Here is a 15,902-nt window from a genome sequence, read left to right on the forward strand (position 1 = left end):
CTACTCTTGAATGCAGATACATTTTACTATTTTTAACAGGAAAAGAAGATTACTATCGAATTTAAAACTATCCTCTTCAGTTTCAAATGAACTTTGTAAGCACCTCTTTCCCCCAACTCTGGATGATTCATACATGTACTCAATGGGCCAAATAAYATGGCTCACCATAGTAAATACATGGTTCAACAGACTGTCACATCCTTATAACAATTTTGGGGTTTGCAGTTTATTTGTTCATTTAGGAGAGGAACAGATCGGAGGTTCTGTGAAATTTGGAAGGTATGGCTGAGTCAAGTTTACAAAGTGATTTGAAAATACTGTACTAAAGGCAGGTCACACTCCATTCAACTCTGCAGATAGCTAGGAGTGCTGTTTAGTTAGATTGTACAATGGCTCAGATTTTCAAAACTAAATTAGAAGATGCAGTTAGGCAAGATTTTGCAATAAGATTCTCTATAAAATGTTCTACAGCTTACATCCTTTACTTGGTTTAAAAGGTTGGCTTTAGCCTATGGTTTCATTTTGCTAAATTTCATTGATTTTTCTCAAAAAATCTTTCCAATTTAACTTGTAACTTTAAAAAAGTTGGCACATATGAAGAAAACTTCACGATTCCATTTATGAGTTCCATTGTATCCTTTACAGGAATGTTTCTGATCATGTATTTTATAGCCGTTGCATCCATAAATTATTATTTCTCAGTTGGACCTCATAAGAGATATATAAAGATCTATCCTTGACAAGGTAAAAACACACAATATAAAATCAGTTTGAAATTTAACWGGAGGAAGCATGTTGTTTGTAGTCAAACTTCTGTAAACACAAGGAACAATGAATAGGGTGTCTTTCACCCCATAATGCATCYCCCCTTCCCCAGGGTAGCACCAAGTCCAATCCCAGGCTATTCAGCATAGCCTGAATATTCCCTCAATGTAAGTGGCTCTGCAAGCAGTACTAGACTCCCCCAAATGGGAAAGAAGAGAATATGTGTGGAAAAACAATTCATAGAGGCACTCCRAACACATAGCAGAAAATTCTTAAAAGCAATCTCTAAGAAACCCAAATTTTCATTACATAGAAGAGGGAGGATAATTTACATAGTTGAGAGTAATTTATAGACTTTATAGGTCATTATTTAATGATGCTGTTACATATCCTTGTAGTTGTTGTGATACACTTTCTTTGCTCTGCAAGTTTATTTTTCAAAGGATTCCTGCCTCTAGAGCAGCTGCCTTTTCCACAGGCAGKGCATAACATGTCATTTGAGTGTCCTTCACTTGTTATTCTAGATATAAATTAAAAGGTTACTGGGAAAAAAGAGTCTGCAGCTGAACTTTGGTATGGAAGGCTAGGTAATATTCACAAGTTCGATGCTTTCTGTGCATGCTACAGCTGTTAGAGCTGGCCAATGTCCTTCAAATCAATGGTCACTTCCATCAGGATTTTATTAAAGCAGTGTCTGCCATGAAGGAGGACTTCTACTGATGTTTTTTTCTACTGAGGGGAACCTTTATGAGATAGAGCGCTTAGCCATTCAGTGACAACTCTTCTTGCTTCCTCCCATCCTCCCCCAACRTATTTTAGCTATTATACCTCAGCAAACTGAAACAATGCAGACTCCTCAGTTTGTTTTACAGCCACTGGGACATCTGGCTGTGATGTGCTTGAAGAGATCTGTCAGGAAAACAATTGTTTTTGTATTAATTATCTCTTCAGTTTCAATATCAAACTTCAACATACTAAATTTCTGACCCCTTGTACAGAAAGGCTCCTGGTACTTAAAAACYGTTCAAATGAGTCTGAGAATGTCCATACAAAGAACAGCAYCTGCTTTCCCAGAAGACAAGCAAATGTTGATCTGTGACAAGTACTTGAAACRATTTTCAAAAGGAAAATCTTTCCTWGCTCAATATAAAATGCTGACTTTTTAAAAGGTCTTTCACTTGCCCACTGTCAAAAGAGGGACAGCAACAAAAACTTAACACAATGCTGTGYTTCACATTTCAGTAAAATCACTGCAGAATGGTGCTGCTGACAGAGTACAAATTGCTGCTTTGTATGGAAGATACTAGATTAGTATGGAAGATGTGTGGACACAGGAACAACACGTGCACATACTTTAAAAAGAGATACTGTATCTCAGGCACTGAGSGAATTGCATTTTACAGTGTCTAACTTGTGTTAGTTTTTTGTTGCAAACGACACTTCGGATTAATGTTAGATTTAGGTACCAATTACTTTTGTATTGACACACGTACCTGCTACCTACTGATTAGGTGCAGCCTCACTATGAGCTGTTTAATTTCCTTGGGAAATGAGACCAACTAGCTAATCTGCATTTCTAACTACTAATTATCACTGAGATACTTCCAAACTACATGTTTCAGTGGTGCAGACATGCCTGTTTCCTGGCACCCTCCAWAGTCCTTGCTTGATGCGTAAAGAGAAGCTGGAGGCTTCTTTGCAAGATCCTAACTTGCAGCACACAACATAATTTCTGCCTACTACCACATAACTGATGCTTTCCTTCATAGGCACTGTAAAATGAACTCAAAAAGTAAATGAGTTGGGATTTATCTTACTGGTTGTCTTACCAGTAGAATTCAAGAAACAGACTATTAACAAAAAGAACTGCATGAAGTATTACATTGCTCAATTGACAGCACACAAAAATACCTTAGAAATACTTGAAGTTGGTCAATTCCAGTGTCATTTATGATAATACTGTGGTAATACTTCAACATCCTAATTTGCATGTTGAGACTTTAATTATTAAGATTCTAGCTAAAAGCTAAGTGCAGGAATGACAAATCTCTAAATTACTGCTTAAACCACAACTCCACTATTGCGCTAGGGCTTCAATCATGTGCCAAAACACACTCTCTTGCACTTGAAGTCTGAYATATCTATTGGTAAGTGATCCAGTACCATAAACAAAACAAAACAAACAGAAAAACCACAAATAAAATGACAAATTTTAGTTGAACAGTTTTGATTCCTCTTTTAGCTAAAGATCAGATGCTTCTTAAAAAAACAGAATTGACGAAGCAATCCCTTTTAAAGAACTCACCTCTGCAAACTGAAACAACGACGACTTCTGACAGGCTTCTGTAGAATTAGTTGCATCAGACTGGCAAGTACTTGAGGAAACCTGAAACAAGGGGTGTGTGGAATAAGACCTCAATGGGGTTTCTTTCAAGCTAAGAACAACATCAGGCAAAACGAAATACTAGGCATCAGCAACAAGCAGCAGTGTTTAACAAAAGATAGACAATCTAATGTTTCACAGTCCTGGACAAGTCGAATTAAATTAAAAGGTGAAAACATAATTTAGCRTCTACTTCAACTTATTTGACACTCATCTAAAAGCAAAGAGAACGAAAATATCAGAGATTGCTTTTTATTCCAACCTCTGCAAAAGTTTTATGCAGTAAGACACAAAGCTGGTAATACRTATACATCTACCTTGTATTGGTGATGCTCTCAGCACTGCTGTAGCTGTAATTTATACTTTCATTCTGAAGAAAATCAATTACTTACAAGCTAAGGTTTTCAAATTTGATGACTGTTGATTRATAAGTGACAGAAGTACTTACCAAAAAAAAAAAAAAATCCCTAACCACCTAATAGCAAGAAAATACGCAGTGAAGGGCATTACAGTCCTAAAAGTGCTAGAATAATTTACACCAATATATGGTTTAGGGATGCTTATAAGAAACAATGCAAGAAAAACTCAGAACTTCTGAAACCAAAATACAAAGAAATGACTGTGCAAAAGCAACAGTATTACTCAAATTAAGACAAAACTTAGGCATACTATTATTAGACAGAAATGCGTTATTCAAGCATTCTTCTTAAATGAATTGTATCAAATAGGAAATACATTTATAAAATGTCACATTTGGGTGTAAAACATCTACATGTGACTTGTAAAGCATGAGGTACTGCTAATAAGGTATGTAAGGCAACTTACAGGAAACATGAAAGGAAGGACTTTGTAGGATTTCAGGAAGATAATTAGGAAAGTTAAGCAATAGCATGGATATTTTTTTCTCAATAACATTTTTAATTTTCCATGCAATTTCAGGTTATTTAAAATATTTCCATGCAAACRTGGCTTTTATTTTATTTGTTACCAGAATTCAGTAGCATTTATTAGTGAATGTAAGTATGAGATTTAGCTAGCAACGGCATCTCGTCCCTGTAAGCACAAGGCATCACAGAATAACCAGGCTTACAGCACATACAGCTTGTACCACTGTTTCTGCTGCTGTTTGTCCCGGATGGTTATGCTCTGCTGCGGTGCAAATGGTATTTCTCTTTCAGAAATCTGCTGCTCAGGATCCTCATATTCCCCTCAAAACACTGGATCTACTTCCAGCAATTTCCATGCCAAGAAGAACTACACCACAGGACAATTTGCTGATGTACACAGTTAAATTTGTTTCCTCCTTGTCATACAACCACGGAGTAACAACAGTATCTCCCATAATCAATGCCTTCATTATATTTATTAAACATTGAGCAGGATGCCTTAATGGTGCACTGCAGAAGTGTACCAACACAATGGGTTCCAATGATCAAAGAATGCACATTTCTCATACTTTACTTTTGCCTTTTTAATGGTTTGTGCTACAATTTCCATTGATTTAATGTTTTTACTACTGCTTTTTCACATTTGTGTATTATCTGCTCAAAACTTCTGTGACTCAGCAACAGTATGGGTTATACCAGAGATGCATACCCACCCTTCTGCCCTGAGTTACCTGCATCTGAAGGTCCAAACCTCTGCACTGGTGTGAAACACTGGAGAGCCCTGCTTGCACCCCTGAGTGTTTGGCCACCTCACTGGTGGGAATTTCTCAGGAGTGAAAGCATTTGGATTCATCTTCCCATATAACTCATGCTTTCGGAAGTTCTGTGTGACCATGTGAACACAGACCCCAGCGGGCACAGCACAAATCAGCTCTGATTTGGAAGCCGTTGACCTCTACTGCTCCAGCAACACTGTGCTTGAGCTAAGCAGCCCTCCCAAGAATGATCATTATGGCTAAGCCTCTGCAATGCTAGAGTTTAGAAACACATTCACTTCCCAGACAGGCGCACAGAGGGAGGACGTGTCTTTTCACTGCATCTGGAGCCATGTGCTGGGGGTCAGGCACAACTTATTCATGTTATGATAGAGGAACTACGAGCCATGGAATGAGAGTAGCCCTGTTTCATATACCTTTGTGTTTAAAGGATGGATTTTTGGTGTCTAGTAGTAAGCCACAAACTCAGAGGCTCTTTTGGGGTGAGGACAATCGTACATTTCRTATCAATTCCTGGTATTTTAAAAAGTTAATGTTGTTGCCTTTGCTTGGCAACAACACTGATCTGCACTTGTTTCTTCTATCCAGCTGCTTCTACCTACCTTCCCAACTTGAGGGAAATACATTCTCTCCAGAATGCTTCTCGGTCTAGCAGAAGCTGACCAAAGTGTTAAAATAATTATTGTAGGGAACAGATGGACAGACATTGCCACTGCATACGTGTCATCTCCCATTGTAACAGGAGTCTTCAACATTTTGTGATTTCTTCTCTTTCTTACTACCTGCACATCCTCAGCTACACTGAAAGAACTTTCATTTCTGATTTACACCCCAGATAATACCACTCYGTATAGTCCCTGGGTAACAAGGCACTGCATGCCAGACATACTTTCATTCCCAGAGAGAAGGAAATTATGGAGGACATTGCCTCTCTATCCTCACTTTCTCTCACTATCATTACGTACTTTAAAGTGAACAAAAAAAGAACAAAGATAAAAGATRCCACCTAGAACATATGCTGACCTTCCTCACAGGCCGATAGTAAATTGTAATATGGCCCTGATAAACAGGGCAGCAACAAGGGGAATACTGGTTAAAGAGCCGGGTTTTGGATTATGGTACTGTTAAAGGGTTGTCTAGGAAGTAACCTACTGAGGCCACTAGGTGTTGCTGTAAGGCAAGCAAAAGTCATCATCCGCAAGGTAAAGGAGAGCAACCAGGGAGGTGAGCTGGAAAGCAAGGAACATTCCTCATACGGTTTCAGATTGTCTTCTAATAAAACAGTTGTAATAAAGTGACAGGATCGGGCTTTGTCTAGTGCAATGAAAATAGTAAGAACAGTCATGTAAACTGTTTTTGTTCAAGGGTTTAACAACATACGCTCATGTATGCATCACCATTTTGCATAACTGATAGCAGTACTCAAATGCCAAGCGAAAATTAGCTGTGTAACTAAATTATTTCTTTACTGGTACTAAGGATTTTTTTTTTTTTAAACTTTTCCTGCCTACCTGTGTAGTAACTCAAGCTATCCTTTGGAAAGCAACCACGTATCAACACTGTTACTAGAAGAAAAACTCTGCAGTCTGTTGAAGTTACCAGGACAGGAATGTAACCAGCAGCATATAGAAATGGAGACTGAAACCCCAAAGTCATTCTGTAAATATTGCTGTTGTGCCTCTTTTCCCTTCTTGAGCTGATGCACGCTCACATTAGCACTTGACAGGTGCATTTCTGACAACTGTATGTAACACCTGGCTTGAAAAGTCCCCATTCATCCATTTAACATACACTTAACAAAATCAGTGAGTGTTGAATAAATTCATTTGCGATTAGCAAAACTGTTACATACGTATTGTTTTCCTCATCTTCTCTGAAGTGCTTAATAAACTATACTAGTGCTCCACTACTTAATATTAGCATTTTAAAAAATAATAAGAGTTTCAAGACCTATGCTTATCCAAGCTTTCGAACATCTTCACTGATAATGCTTCAATAGTTAGTTACCTTAGTACACCAAAGGCACCAATATTCTCCACAATGTCAGTACCAACTCTAATAAAACACAATTTCAAATTGTCCATTGCAGAGGAAAGAATCTTACCAAATTCTACCGCAAATTCTTGAGCTTTTCAAGGTAGCCTATCACACCATCTCCTATGTGCACCTGTGACACTTAGGTGTCTCTCAAGAGTGCTAAATTCCAGTGCTTACTGCCTCACCAGCAGGACTATTAAAATATGGTAACTCACTAAGGGCTAATTTCTGGTCCACCATGATACTTGGTACAGCCAACAGATCCATCAACCAGATTTGTTCAGGCTGCATATATATTACAGTTACTTTGCTTTACATTTTTGGTGAAAGCAGATTACATAGCTTGTTTCTTTGACGCAGAGGGTCAGACTTCAAGAGAACCACAGAGTGACTGTGTTTGCAAACCACTTGTTTTTAACAGTCACTGTATTCCAACTCTTCTGAGTGATGTGCATGGCTTGAGCATACATTAATCAGTCACTGAAGTTAATACTGAAGCGATGTCAAAACCAGGTCCAGTATCTACATATATGGTTGGAATATGAGGCTCACACCTGGGCAACACCTGAGGTTACCTAAGATGCATATTAAATTTCATTTCCAGCYTGTCAAGTATTTCTTTTCAAGGCTCTTGGTAACTGAGGGCTTGCAGTGAGGGAGGAAAGATAGTTCCTTACCTCTTGTGCAGTCAGGGCATGTTCCCCTGCTAAAAGCAGCATACTCAGGCCTCCCATTTGTGTAGGATCTGTTAAGAGTAAAACCAAGTCTTCAGTCGATTCATTTGCTTGCTGCAAGAACCTATCATTTGCAGTGTTAAACCCCCAAAAGGCTACTTCTCACAGATACTCTAAGCAAGCTGCCATAAAAGCCAATTCAAGAGAATCGCAAATAACCATTTCTGCACCCTCTGGGAGAGGCTTTCAAAGCTGTTTGAAGGATTTAATTGGATTTGTGTGCTTAACACCCCATTGTGTGGATTTACAATTTTACTGCCAAAGGTTTTATGTACTACAGAGATGKGTATCTTTAAAACAGCAACTGTGATGATCTCATACATAAATACACACAATGAAGATGCTCTAGTACTACAAATGTTTGTAATTCAACAGATGCTTCTACCAAGGGAGCAGTCCCCTCCTTTAGCCACTGAACAAGTAAAGGGATGGAAGAAAATGACGCGATCAAACTCTGAAACAAATTTTCTATTTTCATTTAGCTTTAAGTTAGAGTTGCGTTTAGTTGTGAAGCCTGCCAGCTCTGAAGCATGAAGTGCTTTCTCCACTATGCCAGGACAGCACAGGCATGGGCCMGGCAATCTGCCTGCCTTCCTATTGCCCTGCCAGTATGATAATACTTGAAGAAAGTAAAATGGAGATATAAACATTCTTTCTCCAATCATTTGATTCTGATGGCTTCTAGCCGTCAGCCTTCCCATACCTCTGGAGCTCTGTAAGTAACAACGAAAAGTGAAAGAAATGAACACTGACATGACATCACTCATGGAGTGGCTTTTCCAGACATCTCAAAATACTTGGCTGTTCCTTGTGCAGTGTACAGAGATCGAGACAACCTGCAGCTCAAATGTCTCACACAGCAAGCGCAGTAAGAGAGAAAGGGAAGCGTTATCCTTGCTCTTTTGCTGAAGACACCCAGGTACAAAAAGACAAGTGACTTTGCCAGGTCTCATTAAAAACCTGCACTCATTTTTTCCACCTTCCACATCTCCATTCACTGAACTACATATAGAAACTATCTCAACAATAATAAATTACACTTGCCCAGGACCATTCTCTGAAATGGAAGCCAACTGGCCAAATTACCCTTTTCCATTTGTTTATTTTTTTTTACCCTCTTTAACAGAATAAATACATCCAAAATGCCTACTAGGAATTTCCCTGTCACATTTCAACTCATGAATCATGTCTAGGAATTTCTGGGGAGAGTGTCAGCTGATATGGGCCAAAACCATACCCATAAACTTCCCAATAATTTACTGCTATGGATGATCAAGTTCCCCTTCATGGAAACACTCATTGGCACTGTTGAATTCAACACTGATGCTGCTAAAGGTTCTCCCTCACTCAGCATCCCACACTGACATTCACAGGGTAAGTTTTTTAAATACCCTTTTAAAAAAGAGTACTAAAATGAGGCAGAAAAAAGTGATGCGAATAAATGAAGGTCATCCACTAACTCAAGGACAGGAGAATGGCTCACTGGGTTAAGAACACTCCTTAGATAGCATTGGGCTTCAAAATCAATGTTCAGTTAGAATTATTTTTTCCTTTACTATAATGAACAGTTAGAAGTGTGGATTTTTTTATTTCTTATTTTATAAAAAGGGAAGAAAAGGTATTAAGCTTCCACAAAGAGACAATGCACTAACAGCAGTGTACGATCTAGTAACAAGAAGTGACTAAAGAAACAGAGATAGAACATGAGGAGGATCAGAAAATAACTAAGCACAATTCACAAGTGAGGTGATCCTGTCCAAAAAGCACTTTTACCAAAGTGCTTGATTASTAGCAGTTCTGTCTTTCAAAAAAGCAGAAGTCAGCAATTGAAAAAATGAACATGTACCTTGAAGGAGAATAACTGAATAGGCAGTTCACTTGGAGAAATGAGATTGGAAGAGGCTTCTTGGCCCATCATAAACTTACGCCATATGAGCTCCATATGAAACATTTAGGAGTTGGCTGGTTGCTTTCTACTTTTTCTATTCTCACTGGAAGACAGCTGCATAACCTGAATCTTCTAAGCATGAAGAGCTTTTTTCTAACTTTCAGCTTAAATTCACTCAKGGCCAAGTGGTACACATGAGTACTGATGATGCCCATACCTTTAAACTCGAATGACTATTCTTAAATGGTATCTCCCCTCTACTGTATTCACAGGAGTCATCCTATTCTTTCACTGTRTTTACTAGCCTAAACAAATTAAAATCTTCTGATACTGGCACGCATATCTTCCTCCTGTTGTCCTAACCACCTCTGTAGCTCTCCTTGCCAGTTATTCCAGGTGGAGCTCCTCTGACTTGCACATGAAGTCAGCAGGCACTCCAGAGAAGCTCACACCTCTGTTCAGTGGCATTAATTCTTCTCTATGGTTCCTGGAAATACTTCACCTGACACTGCAGTATAGCACTTTCTTATGCCCCTATGACATTGATGGCTTGTAGCCCTCTTGCGATCAACTAGTTATCTTCAGGTCATTCTCTTCAGTTTTTTTGCCAACTAGATAGAAAACACTCAGCTTATAACTCTAAAATTCTTCCCCTGCTTCTAAGTGTCATCTTTGCTAAAAAGGTTTCCCATTTTCTCTTCTTCAAATGAGTAGCTTTTAATTACAAGATAATGCTAGGATCTTTTTTCTTTTTTAAAGTAAGTGAAGCTTCAATAGACACTTAAACCATTTATTTAAAAATAAAGATCAAGAGGAGAAAAAATGACAGCTTAGAGGAAAGTAAAAGTTTAATTTGGTACTTAAACAACTCAAGAACACTTATGTTGCAGCTGTAGCAGAGGGCTTGTTCTTCAATGCCTGATCTTGATAAAAGACAAAATTCTTCCTACTAAGGTTTCAAATTACAAAATAAGATAATATAAGGAAAGACAACATGTACRTATTCCAAGACTGCCATATGTTTATGGTGTCTTCTAAGCACAATTATGTTTCTCTTAAGGCACTAAGAACTTACTGGTGTGAATAACTTAGAATTCTGAGTGTTATTTTAAAGTTGTTTACAGGTAAACCAAGAGTAAAGAGAAAATAGTACACATATTGGATATGTTGACTAGGACGTGATCTGTGACTTTTTCAACTGCTTTTAATACTAACTGAACTTACGATCATTGAACTATTCGGGAACATCATCTTTTGTTAGTATTAGACTGGCCAGAAAGTCAGCTGGCTGGCTGGCATCATAGCAATTTTTACACCAGAGGAATGTAAGATATGAGGAAGAGCTGAGCAGAAAGAAAGCCAGCTGGCACTAGTTTCAACTAAGTTTTGTCTGGGTTCAGAACTAAGCTTTTTTTAAATTCAAAAGCTGCATCTCTGTCAAGATATTAGCTGTTCTATGAGGCATCTTCCCCCACTTCCCCTATTTTCATGAATAAAAAGCTTTTCTGACTCAGATGGTTTTCTTCTGATCCTGAAATATAAGAATATTGCAAATCCTGCACACCAGTATAAGAAAGCTCATCATGATCCAGATGCTGCTAACTTCTCTATCAGGAGTTGTCGTTGTTTTATGGGCTGCTGTCATACTTATGAAACAGCCAAACTTCATTGGCATAAGGATTAGAGGGGGACTTCCTGTGCGTTACTGTACTCACTGATTTGGTCTGTAGTAAAAAGCTCTTATGTAACACAAACAGGGCCTCCTTCTGCAATGGATGGCTCTATAGATAAAGTAATGGGTTAGAAATTAAGAGTGATAAAATATTCAAGTGGAACCTGATGAGAGCTTGCTTTCAGGTATCTGTCCTCCGCTCTTACAGGCGTTAAACAAAGATCTCTCCATAACAGGGTAGTCTACAGCTGGGTAGTGCCACAGGAGAGCTGGCGATGGCACCCAGGTAGAACAAGACCTACTGTTTGCTCCTTGCATCACATCAAGACACCTTTAAACAGCATAAAAGTTACTTCTCTGATAGAAAAAGCAGAATGGGATGAAAAGACTTGTGATTTTCAGAACAGGTTTGCTACATATCGTAACTAGGTAGCATGAAAGCCTTCATTTTGAATTACATTTCACAGTTCCTTCATGCCCAGAAGGAATTTCATTACATGAATTTTCATACCGCTAAACTGGCAAAAAGCGTACACAATCCTTTTTATCCTTTTACACTTGCTCCATAAAAACATTTTCCACTCTCTAGAAAACTCTTCTGTCTCAGGAACTCTTTAGGCCACTAAGTTTTATCYGTCACATACTTGCCATAAGCTAGGTAGGATACAAAGTTTGAAATACATCAACATTTATAAAAAGAGAAACAAAAAAGAGTAAAAGAAAGAACAGAGCAGGGAGGGAAAAGAAAATTAATTTCCACTCTGCATCTTAGTTTTTTAAGCTGCCTATATTTAAGCACATTAATGACTGTATTTCAAGGTCATGACTATGACAGTTTGCTATTTGTGTTATATCAGTGAAAGTGAGAAATCATCTACCTTTCACCAAGTACAGGCTCTCCACCTACATTGATTCTTGTTTAAAAAAAAAAATTAAGTTGGAACCCCTTCTCCAACAATGAGCAAAATAGTAGATTTTTAGAGAAAGTAAAATTACACTTATTTTGATTTAAATATAAAAAGTCAACTCCATAGGTATGTTCATCTACAGGAACATTAACATGTCAACTATATAGACATCCACAAATATTATGCATGCAGCAAGTTGCTAAACACAGTACAATGCTTCATGAAAAAGAATGCACTCTGTCAGCATTATCCTTCTTTGACTAGAAAATGAAGATGTCTAGTTCTAACAGCAGGTAAGTCTCAGCTAAAAACAAATCAAATCTGGACCCCAAACAGCTGCATTTTAAAAGATGCCACATACCTGGACCCAATTCTAAAAAGCAATCATGTACTTAAACACAACCCTGAGAAAACAGCACTGAGAAAACTGTACAAAATGTTGTACAGCTGTTATATATAGGTTTAAGAATAGTCTTAGCAACTTAACTTGGGGACATTAAAGGTATTTACACTCTATTATCATCTGCAATAAAGAAAAGAGTTGTCATCAGTGGCGTGGAGTCTAGCTGGAGGCCTGTGGCTAGTGGYGTCCCCCAGGGCTCAGTACTGGGTCCCATCCTGTTCAACTTCTTCATCAACGACCTGGATGAGAGGTCAGAGTGTCTCCTCAGCAAGTTTGCTGATGATACCAAGCTGGGAGGAGTGGCTGATACTCCAGAAGACTGTGCTGCCATTCAGAGACACCTGGACAGGCTGGAGAATTGGGCGGAGAGGAACCTCCTGAGGTTCAACAAGGGCAAGTGCAGGGTCCTGCACCTAGGCAGAAATAACCCCATGCACCAGCACAAGCTGGCAGCTGACCTGTTGGAGATCACCTCTGCAGAGAAGGACCTGGGAGTGCTGGTGGATGACAAGTTGACCATGAGCCAGCAATGTGCCCTTGTGGCCAAGAAGGCCAATGGTTTCCTTAGGTGCATCAGGAAGASTGTTGCCAGCAGGTCAAGGGAGGTGATCCTGCCCCTCTACTCAGCCCTGGGGAGGCCTCATCTTGAATACTGCATCCAGTTCTGGGCTCCCCAGGACAAGAGAGACATGGAGGTACTGCAGAGAGGCCAGTGTAGGGCTACAAGGATGACCAGAGGGCTCAAGCATCTGCCCTAGGAGGAACAGCTGTGAGAGCTGGGCCTGTTTAGCCTGGGGAAGAGAAGACTGAGGGGGATCTTATCAACGTGTGTAAGTACCTGAAGGGGGGATGTCAAGGGGATGGGGACAAACTCTTTTCAGTTGTCCCATGCAACAGGACAAGAGGCAATGGGCAGAAATTGAAGCACAGGAAGTTCCGCCTTAATGTGAGGGGGAATTTCTTCCCTGTGAGAGTGACGGAGCACTGGCACAGGCTGCCCAGAGAGCTTGTGGAGTCTCCTTCTCTGGAGATCTTCAAGGCCCACCTGGATGCAACCCTGTCTAACATGCTCTAGGTGACCCTGCTGAGCAGGGCGGTTGGACTAGATGATCTCCAGAGGTCCCTTCCAACCTTACTGATTCTATGATTCAATGATTCATTCTATGAAAATTAGTATTGTAATTTTATCTCAAAGCGACATCCTCCAAAAAAAAACAAGGATACTCTGTGTGAGAAACAAGGCTGGAAATCTCACCTGCCATTCCGAAGTTAAGCTGTGGCATTTCTTCGCTTTTTGCCACTTTCCTGGGGCTCGGTAAATCTTTTGCAGAGTCTGAAGAAAAGGCCCATAGCTTTTTCCTGTTTGTAACAGTGGATGTCTGTGTTTTAACTGGTTTGTTTGTTGTAGGGCACCACTTGTACCCTGGATTTGCCTTCATGAATGCATCCTTGTACTAGAAAAGAGAAGGAAAATTATCAGTCATGCCAGTCAGGACATTATACTACCTATAGGGCAATGGAGAGCACTATTTGTGAGAGGGTTTAATTCAGTATCTGATCTTTAAAATTTGGGATTTTCTAACAGTGTTTTAATCATACATTAACAGTCTGACCAGCAACACAACCTAACATGAAGAAAAAAAAAAAAAAAAAAGATAAGCTGTATTTAAAACAGTACGGTTTCTTTCCTCTCCAGAGGGTTTATCACCCACAGCAGGCTTAAGTCCTGATCCTGCAAACTGCGTCTCAGTGCTTGTATAGTGCTCTGTGTCTAACAGCCAAAGCAGACAGCTATTTAAATTCCTTTGCAGGTACAATCTTTGTTTGCATTCTCATTTCTGAAAACATTCACTTGGCAATAAATGTAGCAGGAYGCTCCTTATCCTGCATTCAATATTCTCTAATAATTCTACATTTCAGAATATCTGAGTTATACTCTTTCCCAACCAGGCATATTCCTTAGAAAATAAACAGCTACCAGTAGCATCTCATTTTCAGTGACTTCCGAGAGTCACTTCCTTCCAAAATTTATCATGCTGCATGGCAGCATTAAAATGAACTGTGATCATTTAAAACTTTCTTTGGCCTTGAGCACACACAGCACACATCTTAAGTTGTGTGGTACATTATCTGCATGAGGCAGCAAAACAACCTAAGCCAGACTACATAGAGGGGAAAAACACTGTGGATTCTACACAGTTTAGTAGTGGGAAGAGGGGATCTACTTTTTTCCTCAAAGCCAGGCAGTGACATTTTCCAAGTACCTTGCTGACCGGACAAAAAAGATCTTTGATCATTAGTAGCAATAAAAAAGAGTGCATTTCAGTATTTTGGATTTGTTTCTCTGCAAGGTACCAAACAGAAGATTCAAAGGAAGATGCCAAGTGCTCCAGCTGCAAATGTTTGCCCAACAACTGATTCAGATTTAGAGCACTCATTTCTGTAGGAGGCTCCTGGGGAAGGATGCCTGCTCACAGCTGGGAGAAGCAGCTGGATAACTTCTTGCTCATTAGGTGGTTTTTGGCAGATGCAAATGACCAAATTGGCCGTTTTATCCTGAAGCACAGGGCAGGGAGTGATTACACATGCTCCCAGCTGCCATCAGTCCCAGTAATGTTATACAAAAGCACATACATTTCATACACATGCAGAAAAACACACATAAGAGGAAGAATAAAACCCTTGGGAACCAAAGAATCCAGCAGTCTGCAAATCTTGTCCTCTAATAGAGTTACTGAAGCATTTTCCCACATCAGTACTCCTCTGACTGGGAAGTACTAGCATGCCTCATGGCAGGATCAACCACACAGCTGTATCTCTTTTACTTTCATTTCCATCTTAATCTATCAGCTGTCACTTTCTACTTCCAGACTGCAGCAAAGCTAAAAATGATTCATTTTACATGAAGTACAGCACTGCATGAACCTGCTGTGCGAAGCCCTGTATTTATAGAACTGGCTATAAATAATGAAAAATCTGTAGGCACTGCTGACCCATCTACTCACAGTATTTTCTGAATAGGGCATATGTATTAAAATTGGCAAACTAAGGACTGTGACACCTCTCACCTCCCCCCTTTTCCTCTGTTTTGTTTGGGAGTTCGTTTAACCAGTGAGTGCACTCCACAAAAATAGCTTCACGGAGGGAAKGGAAGGGGAGGGCATAAGGGAAGAGGTGCAAAGGAAACGCACAAAGAAACAGCTTTGCCTTCCATTGTTAAAGCAACAGCCCACTCATGAATCATGCTTCCAGCCCACAGAGTTAAAAGCCCAGGATCTCCAGCAGTACATAAGCTCTTCCTATCAGCGCTGCTGCTTTGAATAATTGAATTATTCTATGGATTAATTTGACAATCCAGCAGGCTGCCCATCAAATGAGAACCATAATGCATGCCATTTGTAAGACTGGGCGGTGATAAGCTTTTAATCACTTTCCTACAAGAGCAGTTC

At 39.5% G+C, this 15,902-nt stretch overlaps 1 protein-coding gene across 3 annotated transcripts in view; it reads right to left on the reverse strand.

Moving 5' to 3' along the window:
- Positions 1-15,902, reverse strand: part of BBX (BBX high mobility group box domain containing) — a 142,141-nt gene that overhangs the window by 39,236 nt on the left and 87,003 nt on the right. For all 3 annotated transcript variants that reach the window (XM_085319133.1, XM_085319114.1, XM_085319123.1), the window contains 4 exons: positions 13,709-13,907; positions 7,526-7,593; positions 3,071-3,151; positions 1,594-1,674 (listed from right to left, as the gene is read on the reverse strand). In XM_085319133.1, the coding sequence (XP_085175259.1) occupies positions 1,594-1,674; positions 3,071-3,151; positions 7,526-7,593; positions 13,709-13,907 (429 nt within the window). The remainder of the gene's footprint in view (positions 1-1,593; positions 1,675-3,070; positions 3,152-7,525; positions 7,594-13,708; positions 13,908-15,902) is intronic.

This window comes from Rhea americana, unplaced genomic scaffold, assembly GCF_003343005.1.
Source record: "Rhea americana isolate MKP2758 unplaced genomic scaffold, rheAme1 scaffold_118, whole genome shotgun sequence".
NCBI lineage: Eukaryota > Metazoa > Chordata > Aves > Rheiformes > Rheidae > Rhea > Rhea americana.